Source organism: Rattus norvegicus, chromosome 4, assembly GCF_021556685.1.
Source record: "Rattus norvegicus strain SHRSP/BbbUtx chromosome 4, alternate assembly SHRSP_T2T, whole genome shotgun sequence".
In the NCBI taxonomy this organism is placed as follows: Eukaryota; Metazoa; Chordata; class Mammalia; order Rodentia; family Muridae; genus Rattus; species Rattus norvegicus.
This window is the reverse complement of record NC_141537.1, coordinates 97,699,058-97,709,698: the sequence shown is the minus strand read 5'-3', so window position 1 is coordinate 97,709,698 and position 10,641 is coordinate 97,699,058. Positions and strand designations below refer to the sequence as shown.

Genomic DNA, 10,641 nt, shown 5'->3' with positions numbered 1-10,641 from the left:
CGCTGAGCCATCTCTCCAGCCCGGATAATGCCATTTCTTAGCAATATTTGCGCTCTCTCTCTCTCTCTCTCTCTCTCTCTCTCTCTATTTAGCCAGGAATACAACACTGATTTCAGGCTGCTAGTGACTTGACGGGTTTTGTTTTGTTTTCTTTTGTTTTGTTTTTGTTTTAAGTAGGGCAGAAGGGACAGGAACAACGTTGGTATATATCTCAGACTGGCCTCAAACTCATGATCCTCCTGCATCAGACATTTAACAGCTAGAATGACAGGCATGAGCCATCATTCTCCCCCTCCACTGACATACTTTCCAGTTGAAGTTCACTATTCCCTCTCCTTGGAGAAGTGACTTAAAGATCCTTAGACACCATCACTTGCACTCCATAAGTAAAATGTGTAAGACCATAACTAATCATTTGTAGGGAGCTGCGACGTGCCGCGCCTCAAAGATGGCGCTGGTTTCTGCCTTCCACCCTCCCGACGGTGAGCGCTCCTTGTAGTAAACAAGTCCTTATTTGGCTATGCCTGCCTGGCCTGCTAGCTTCCGCATAGTGACAGCCTGTCTGCATGACCCACGTGGCATGTTGGGGTTGGTTGGCGTTGGGTACTTAAGCTGATGTAGGGCGTTCCCCGGGGTAGAAGATTGTATCAAGGTTCCTGAATAAACTGCTTGAAGAAGATCTCCTCTGGTCGTGTCCTCCTTGCTGGTCGAGGTTGGTTGCAACAATCATTAAATCCTGAATAATAGTTATTTCTTCTGCTTGGTTTTCAAAGATGCAATGCATTCATAATACATTCATATTTTCCTGTGAGGCTTTTATAAAAATCTCAATGGCCACATTTTCCCATGAAAAATCACAATTTCACTGCCTAGAATGAGTCTGAGTACAGCTGCGTTTTAAGTGTTCACACACTATGTGGGTACTAGAAACTGAACATGGGTCCTCTGGGTCCTCATCAAGCACTATTAACAACTAAACCACATTTCTAGACACAAGGCCTCTTTTACTTTTGAGACAGGGTCTTTTTCCCCACACTATATTTAAACATTTTAAATATATGCCCAACTGTCCTTGAAATAGAAATTCTCAGCCTCCCAGACATTGAGATTTAAAGTAACATTTCTTAATAAATATAATTATACATATCAAAAAATGAGCTGTAAACGGAGTCATGGCAAGCATTTTACCTACTAAACCATCTCCTCAGCTCTAAACTGATGATTTCATTAAAAGATATATTTATTTTATGTATAGGACTATACTGTAGCTGTCTTCAGACACACCAGAAGAGGGCATCAGATCCCATTGCAGATGTCCATGAGCTACCATGTGGTTGCTGGGAATTGAACTCAGGACTCTGGAAAAGCAGTCAGTGCCCACTGAGCCATCCCTCTGTCCCCAACTGATGCTTCTTGCTCAAGTCTATTTTTCTTTGTATGGGATTTTTGCAAGCTAAAATTTGTTGTTCTTCACCCACCATTAGCCCTCCAGAAAGAGGAGGAACACTGACGTGGAGAACCTTTCACTTCTGGCTGGGAAAGCACAGTGTCTGAGTTAAGCCTCAGTGTAGGGTTGGAAAATGAGGCTGACAGGAGAGAGTGGTGCTACTGCCTCCTTAGTTACCTCAGGTTACCATGACCTGCGGAGGAGCTGGAGGATTCTCTCTGATGCTCCTCTAGCACTCGCTATTTTCTCTCTTACTTCAGTGTATGTTGCAGGTACAAAAATCACCTCCTGCATAAACTAACATCTTATTTTTTAAAATGTTTTTGTGTGGCTACCAGATCTCACTATGTAGCCCTAGCTGGCTGTCTTAGTTAGGGTTTCATTGATGTGAAGAGACACCATGACTAAGGCGACTCTTAAAGAGAACAACATTTCACTGGGCTGGCTTACAGTTTCAATGATTCAATCTATTATCATCATGGCAGAAAGCATGATAGCCTGCAGGCAGACATGGTGCTAGAGGAGCTGAAAGGTCTACATTCTGATTCGAAGGCAACCAGGAACAGACTCTTTTCTGTTCTGGATGGAACTTGAACAATAGAATCCTCAAAGCCCGCCTATGGAGTGAAACACTTCCTCCAACAAGGCCACACTTATTCCATCCAACAAGGCCATACTTCCTAAGGGTGCCACTTCCCATGGGCCAAACATAATCAAACCACACACTGGCCTAGAACTCCTGTAGACCAGGCTGACCTTGAACATGCAGAAATTAAAAATGTGAGTGACCTTCATTGAGCTATTTGACTTTTTGCATAAGACACTATTTTCAATTAAGGCAAGAAGAAGAAAAAAAAAAAGCACTGACGAGACAGTTCACTTTCAGTAATCTGGGTTTTTCCAAACAGTGACATGACAACTAGTCATTATGAAATGGACACAGAGTTCCTCTTCAAGAAATGGAAATGTAGGTCAGGGCTCTGCTGACGTTTCCACTTGCCTCATAGGTAAAAAATCTGAAGCAAATGCTGACAGGCAGGCAGTGGGAAAGAAGCACAGCCAGGAGGGCAGCTGCTTGATTCTGAAGAGAGAAAGTAATGCAAAGAAATGAGAAGAGAGGTAAGGAGACCCTAATTCCTGAAATACTTGGAGACGGCTGTGCTTTTCTTTGGAAATAAGCAGGCCAAATTGCTTTCTTTTATGATTTCTGTGATTTTCTCACGTAATGCCACTGATGAACGATGAGTCTCTCGGACTGCCAGCCATCATACCTCTTTTGCTGCTGGCCTCTCTGGTGAGCAGTCGACTTCTGGTGAGGCAATTCTACAACCTCTTACAGAGAAATATGCTGTCACAAATTAAGAAAGGGTTCTCCATATTCATAAGCCACAACAGTATAATCGTGTGGTTTATGATATTTGATGAGCCATGAGTTGTGTTTTGAAGTTCTTTAATATGAAAACGGGGCTTAACTAAGTTGACCAAAGTAATAATAATAATAACTATTATTGAGTAACTGACTTATTCTACAACTAGACTGATGAATGGAAAGCAAGGCTCCCAGTGTAAGCTGGGGACAGTGTCGACAGTATTTCCATCGCGTGTCTCTTCTGAGGCCTAGAGATAAAAGGGCTCCCTGCACTTCTTTGCTTCATCCAAGAAGTGCAGGGAGCCCGGATGTAGATCGCTCCTGAGAGACACAGCCAGAATACAGCAAATACAGAGGCGAATGCCAGCAGCAAACCACTGAACTGAGAATAGGACCCCCGTTGAAGGAATCAGAGAAAGAACTGGAAGAGCTTGAAGGAGCTCGAGACCCCATATGTACAACAATGCCAAGCAACCAGAGCTTCCAGGGACTAAGCCACTACCTAAAGACTATACATGGAAAAAAAAAAAAAAAAAAAAAAAAAAAGAGCGGCAGGTCCACAAGTCCTCAATGCCTTCTCCAAACTTCACTTTTGGGGTTGGGGATTTGGCTCAGTGGTAGAGCGCTTGCCTAGGAAGCGCAAGGCCCTGGGTTCGGTCCCCAGCTCCGAAAAAAAGAACCAAAAAAAAAAAAAAAAAAAAAAGGGCTCCCTGTAGGTTTGACTTTTCATAGTACATGCCTTTGCCTTATTCCAGTTTTCCTCACTTTCTACCCACTTATCTTTAGGACGTCTGAAATGTTCTGCTTTTCCCAACTTTTTTTCATCAAAAACTGGTCTTCCAGATAATGATGGGTATGAACCAGTCAGACATTAACTGAAGTTATAGCAGGGAAAGGAACTGCCTGATGAATGACAATAGAACAGCAGGAACTGCATTTTAACAGGGGTCTAGTGACCTCCGAAGTTAATCTGCCTTGAGGCTGGAAGGCAGACATTCTACCTTTATGCTCTGTTTAACTGCCTTTTGATGAACTTCCTTAGAGAATGCAGCCTCTGTCTGCCCTGTTTCTGTTCTTCTGAATGAAAGGATCCCATTAAAGAAAATAATTATGAGGAAGGTAATGCTCATCATCTCTGTAAAATGTTACAATATAAATATAAATATTTTTCATCTTTTTCCAGAGAGAAATGAGAGGTTTCTACTACATTTGGGACATGAGTCACGTCGCACTTCAGTTGCACGTGGTAATAGCCCTTTATGCGCTCTTCAGATGGGGTCATGGAGGTATAGTATCTTATATATCTGCCTAAATTTTTATTTAACAAATAGAACATTGAATTGTTATCCTTTTCAAGCCATTATATCATAATATCTGGAAAATACAAAAGTTATTAAACTGAAAAAAATTAATATGGAATGAAACAAACTAAAAATAACCCAACTTCCTTTCAAATGCAGGTTGTTCTCCCCCCATCCCCCAGATACCCAAATGGGCACTCTTCTGTCATACATGAATGTTTCCACAAAAGACACCATCTTGAGTTGAAATGTTCTATTTTGGGATTATCATTACTGTTAAGTAACTCAGCCAAAACTTGTATTCACTTCAGTTCTGAGAATTACTCATTGATGATTACAACAAGCTCTCTATTAGCTTTCAGTCCCTGTTAAACGCCATTGTTTTGCTGTTGTTATTTCTGTCTTATAACTCACAAAACCTTCAGTAAAACAAGTTTCTTTGACACCGCAGAAGTTCAAGGACGGGTATGGTTGGGAGCAGCTGTCTCCTGGGCAAGGGTACAGATAACAGAAGACAGAAAGTATCAACACAGCGTTCTGAAGAGTCAGTGACATTTTTCAGACTAGGTGATTCAAAATAGTAACAAACGTGTTTACTTTCTTTCTTTCTCTTTCTTCCCTTTTTTCTTTTTGCTGCTGCTGCTGCTGTAGTTAAATGTGAAATGCTTGACAAATTTGTAAGTCATTCTTTCTTGGGATCATATTGACTATAATGCTCATCTCTAGGCAGGGACACAATTATGTTGGAGCTATAGATGTAGATGTAAAATCTTTCAGCGAGATAACTGAACACTTCAGAGTCAGATTAACAGCTTTTCCACAAGGTTTAGGAGAAAAGATGCCATTTGCTTGACTGTTTATGCGTCCAAATGATGAGTACACGTGAAATGAAGTAAGATATGGTATTAGACGGTGTCTAGACTGTGATAGGACATGGTGTTAGACAGTATCTAGACTGTGATAGGACATGGTGTTAGACAGTGTCTAGACTGTGATAGGACATGGTGTTAGACAGTGTCTAGACTGTGATAGGACATGGTGTTAGACAGTTAGACTATGATAGGACATGGTGTTAGACAGTGTCTAGACTGTGATAGGACATGGTGTTAGACAGTGTCTAGAACTGTTGTTCACTCTGCAATGACTATTTTAATAGAATACAAGTGACATCTGTCCAAGTTTTCACTAGGATGGTGTTAATACATTTCAATAGCTTTACTGGCCAAGTGCAGAGGCACACATTTTAATCCTGACTCTCAAGAGGCCAAGATAAGAGAACTGCTGCAAATTTGAGGCTAGAGTGGGCTTCAGAATGAGGTTGAGGACAGCCTGGTACAAACAGCAAAACTATTCTGCCAGAAAATTAATCCTTAAATAAGCAAAAAGCTTTACAAGTATTTTTTCAAAGTGCACTGCACATTTCAACAATGAGTTAAACACTTCTAACCAATCTAATAACTGTATGTTAAGAAATTCAGTTAGCTGGCCAAGTAGTTCATGTATATATTATCATCATGCAGGAGACTGAGGCACTAGAATGGAAGTGAGTTCAAAACCAGCATAGGCTACAACGTGAGATCCTATCTAAAAAAGAAAGACAGAACAAAAGACAGAAGTAACAAGTTAACATGATCTACTCTTTTATAATCTGTGTTTGCCTCTCCCTGATCACCAACTTGCCTTCACTATGTTCTGAAAAGTCATTTCTAAAACTCAGGACATGTGATCAAATCTTTTGATTCTTTTCTATATATTCTAAAAATGGTTTCACAATGAGTCATGGAATTATGTTTTGTCTATATTTGAATTATCAAACTTATTTAAAATAGCCAGGTATTTCCTTTAAAAAGAGAAAGAGTACTTCACAAATCTGTCTGCCATCTTTACAGATGACTCATGCTGATCTACTCAGGGTTGCCCCCATTTACCTTCCTCCTCTGTCCATTTCCTCTTTCATCCCCATATTCTTCCTTTGCTTGTTTTTCTAAGACCAAGTTACATTTTGCACATGAGCCTTGAACTTGCTGTATAACACAAACTGACTTTAAAATCTCTACCCTCCTGCTTCAGTTGCCCAAATGCTAGGATTATAAGCATATGCTACCATGACCTGACACGTCTATTTCTTTTTAAGTATTTTTTCACATTGATTTATCTGTTTGTGGAACAGAGTGTGAGTCATGGCACAAGGGAAAGATCAGAGGACAATGTGCTCCTCTCTCTCTCTTTTTACCATGTGGGTTCCAAGGATCAAACTCATGTCCTCAGGCTTGGTAGCCATCTCACCCTCTCATTTCTTATTGTCTATTCCAGGCTAGCTTAAAAGTTATAATCTATGTAGCACAAGATTACAACTCGAGGTCCTCTTCCCTCAGTCTCTTGAGTCCTGGGTTTACAAGAGCATGTTTCTGGTTCCCAAGGACCAGCCTTAGTCTGGAGAGGAGTTCTTGAGAGCAGGGTGTCTGGGAGCAGCAAAACAAATGACTCAAAGTCAAATCATGGGTCCAAGATGGCTTTGCAGATTTCTCTCTCTCTCTCTCTCTCCCTCCCCCCTCCCCCCCTCTCTCTCTCTCTGTATGTTCTGCTTGAGAAGACAGCTTGTCAGATCATTCTCTGTGTTCTGTTCTACTGGTTTTCTTTTGCTATTCTAAAAACTCTCTGGATGGCTCATCTCTTACAGACCGAAAGCCCAGTCTTTTATTGACATATCAGTTCAATCTTAACCCCAGATTCTTTTTTGATTATCCCATGAATCAGCCATGAGCTGGTAAGATTTTCACATTTTATTTTCTACTCTTTTTATTAATAAGGATCTACCCCAGGGCCTCACAGTCAGGCAAGTATTAACACCAGGTTACACACAGCCCCAGCTCACACAGCCAGGTGATAGCATCCTACAGCCCCAACCCCTTGATTCTTAGAAAGATTCAGCAATCACCAGCATAGTCAATAAGATAGCTGAGTGGGGCCCTGCCCTGACATTACCATATTTAAATTAGTGCTGTCCCAGGCTAACCTTGAACTCAGGAATAAATCTATCTTTGTAAACTTAAACAAAAAAACTCAACTGGGTGGCATCTTGCCTTGTGGTCACCACTCTCTAAATCTCTTTATCTCCTTCCTTTGTATCTTTCTGATAAGCTGGCTCATAGTACAGTTGCTTCGCCTTTAAATCTATGAAGCTCCTTATACAATTCATATTGCATCCTTATATTTTACAGAGTTGAGAAATCATATATATTTGAACTCATATTTTCAGCATTCTTTCCCCAGCCTTAAAGGTTGTCCTGAAGGTCACAACATTCTACCATTTTGCTGAGATATAGACACACCCTTGCCCCTGGACTTGTGATGTCTCTGACTATCATTGAGTCATTAACCTTGGCAAAGAGGGCATTCCTCGAAAGAGGAACATGAAGACATGTATACTATTTTACCAGCAAACTTTACATGCACAGCAACCATCAACACTCATGGAGGTCCACGTCCTGCTGGCTCTGTTCTAGGGGCAGGAAACCAAGTCACAGTGTCCCTTACACATGGCCAAGTAGGACTCAGCATCTGGTTCTATTCCTATTGATGTTGTAATTATTTTACTACTATTTCCCCATTTAAATATTTTAATGTATGTGTAACTGTTACTTAAACAAAAATAAATCATAAACTATATACTCAATAAGCCAGCTCTTTAAGTTTTGTACTCCAAAGATGAAGGCCTTTTTAAAAATCAAATACTTATCTATTCTTATTTTAATTAGGTGTAAATATATTTTAATACAAGTATTTCCATGAAAAGCTAAAACAAATTTCATAAAACTTGTAGAGTTTTTTTCTAGGTAAAATTTTTTTGGTTTGTTTCGTTTTTTTGGTTTTTTTTTTTTTCCTCTTTTTCTTTATTAACTTGAATATTTCTTATTTACATTTCAAATGTTGGTTGGGGATTTAGCTCAGTGGTAGAGCGCTTGCCTAGCAAGCACAAGGCCCTGTCCCCAGCTCCAAAAAAAAAAAAAAAATTTCAAATGTTATTCCCTTTCCGGGTTTCCGGGCCAACATCCCCCTAGCCCCTCCCACTCCCCTCCTATATGGGTGTTCCCCTCACCCTCCCCCCATTACCGCCCTCTCCCCAACAATCACGTTCACTGGGGGTTCAGTCTTAGCAGGACCAAGGGCTTCCCCTTCCACTGGTGCTCTTACTAGGCTATTCATTGCTACCTATGAGGTTAGAGTCTAGGGTCAGTCCATGTATAGTTTTTGGGTAGTGGCTTAGTCCCTGGAAGCTCTGGTTGGTTGGCATTGTTGTTCATATGGGGTCTCGAGCCCCTTCAAGCTCTTCCGGTCTCTAGGTAAGATTTTATTTTATTAATATTTCATTCCATTTGACTTTATATAAATGACTTTAATGTTAGGAGAGGCCGGTGGGACTCTATCTCAAGGCAAGCACTGCTACTGAGTTTTGAGTTAGTTGTGTAGTGAAAGTAACACACTCACTGGATAGTGTTTGAGTCTCAGACATATGCAATTTAAAATAAAAATATTAACATGAAAATTAGTGTTGCTAACAACTTCCTGTATTTCTCATTGATTCACCCATTATTTGCTCCTTTCCAATGCTGAGCTTTTATAAAATCATCTTTTGTTTTACAACTTGCATTTCAACTCAACAATGCATCTCGTATCCTCTATACTGTTCAGTTAGTGTTGAATTTTATGTGGCTATTAAGTATTCTCTTATTGTCGTTGCAAGAGTAAAGCCATCAAGATAGTCACACTATGATGATAGAAGTAGATTTTATCTCAAACAAACAAACAAAAAAAAAAAAACATTCCCCATCCCCACAAACCACAAGAGATTGGTTGAATATCAAGACCACCGAGAATGATTGAGTATCAAGAGAATGGAATTGGACCCTGCCATGACCAGTATTATTTTGAGTCTCGTCTTTGAAAAAGTGCTGTCTCTTCATAATGCCTCCATTTTCTACCTTAAAGTAGAAAAGGAAATCATATTTGCTCTCTAACAATGAGCAAAGTTCAAAGGTTACATCCTGCCACTGGCCATCAGTGGAAACATGATTGAAAACATACAGCAGTTTGTCAGTTATTGTCTACTTATTGAAAGAATGAGTTTTACATGCAGTAGCATATTCTTCTAAACTTATTACAATATTTTACATACAATTGATTATTTCGTGTGTTTGTTTCCAGGAATTGCAACTATAAACTGCTCTGGTAATATGTGGGTTGAGCCTGGTGAAATTTTTCAGATGGGTATGAATGTTTCTGTATATTGCCAAGAAGCTCTTAAGAACTGCCGACCAAGGAATCTTCACTTTTATAAAAATGGCTTCAAAGAAAGATTTCATATCACAAGGATTAATAGAACAACAGCTCGAGTTTGGTATAAAGGCTTTTCGGAACCTCATGCCTCTATGTATTGCACTGCTGAATGTCCTGGGCGTTTTCAAGAGACACTCATTTGTGGGAAAGACATTTCCTCTGGATGTAAGTACTACAGAGTATCCTAATGGTTAACTGATAGCTGCTGGGCTTTTACATAAAAATGGAGGCAAATCAATAGAGTTTATGTATCAGATTGGTTTAAAAGTGGGGCTCAACCCAAATGTCTACAGAGTCATGTTGGTGAAATATGAATTATAGGGACTGGTGAGGCTTGTACAGAGAAAAATGATCATGGCTCACTGGGACAGCCACCACCCCTTGGGACTCAGTGTGCCTTGATCTGCTGAGTTTTCAAAAGAAGACAGAAGTATGGAGGTTTGATATGAACATCAAAAATTTTAAATATGGCAAATGTCCCCAGAGAACAATTTTCCCCCACTAGTCTGAATGAACACAGTCTATGTGAAAGGCAGCCGCGCTTTAGCTGAGATACTGCTCTTAGCTAAGAATGCCAGTATATACCCATAATCCAGCACTCTGAATGAAGAGGAAGGAAGATAGTGAATTCCCGGTCAACTCGAGCCTCGACCACAACAAAAAGTTTAAATGATACTCTTTCATCTGGTTTTTATTTGGCTTTTGTGTGTCTATTTGCCAAATCAATACCATTAATGTTTGGCTGATCCTATTAGATTTTTGAAGCTAAGACTCAGAGTGCATTTCAAAACTACTTCTGTGTTCTCACTATTACGGTCCCAGTGAGTAATCTTGGGGAATTTGCTTATCTGACCTCAACCTTCATTTTGTGGAATAAGAGAACCTATAAGCACTCTATTTCAATAATTTATTTGAATATATATTAAAAACTTTAAAATATGTTAGTGTTAAGTCCTTATAAATGCATGTTTTGATAAAATATAGGGAGATTCTCCAGATGGTATGGTGGTCTCTGCCTTTGATCCCAGCACATGGGAGTTCAAGGCTAGCCTGTTCTATATCAGGGATTCCAGACCAGCCAGGTTACACAGAGAGATTCTATTTCAATAAACAAATAACTAAACATACATATGGGAGTCTCGTACAATCTCCTGTTTCTTATCTTATAGCCCCTGTTATGAATTACC

The 10,641-nt window shown here is 39.9% G+C and overlaps 1 protein-coding gene across 2 annotated transcripts in view; it reads left to right on the top strand.

Annotated features, from left to right (window-relative positions):
- Positions 1 to 2,474: 2,474 nt before the first annotated feature.
- Il23r (interleukin 23 receptor) overlaps positions 2,475 to 10,641 on the top strand; it is a 93,519-nt gene continuing 85,352 nt past the window's right edge. Inside the window, exons 1-3 of one of the 2 annotated variants that reach the window (XR_015685834.1) lie at positions 2,475 to 2,566; positions 4,000 to 4,102; positions 9,323 to 9,619. Coding sequence is in view for 1 of the 2 variants with exons in the window: in NM_001431922.1 (NP_001418851.1) it covers positions 2,555 to 2,566; positions 4,000 to 4,102; positions 9,323 to 9,619 (412 nt within the window). In the remaining variant the exon portion in view is untranslated. The remainder of the gene's footprint in view (positions 2,567 to 3,999; positions 4,103 to 9,322; positions 9,620 to 10,641) is intronic. The other variant, NM_001431922.1, reaches the window with a different exon arrangement.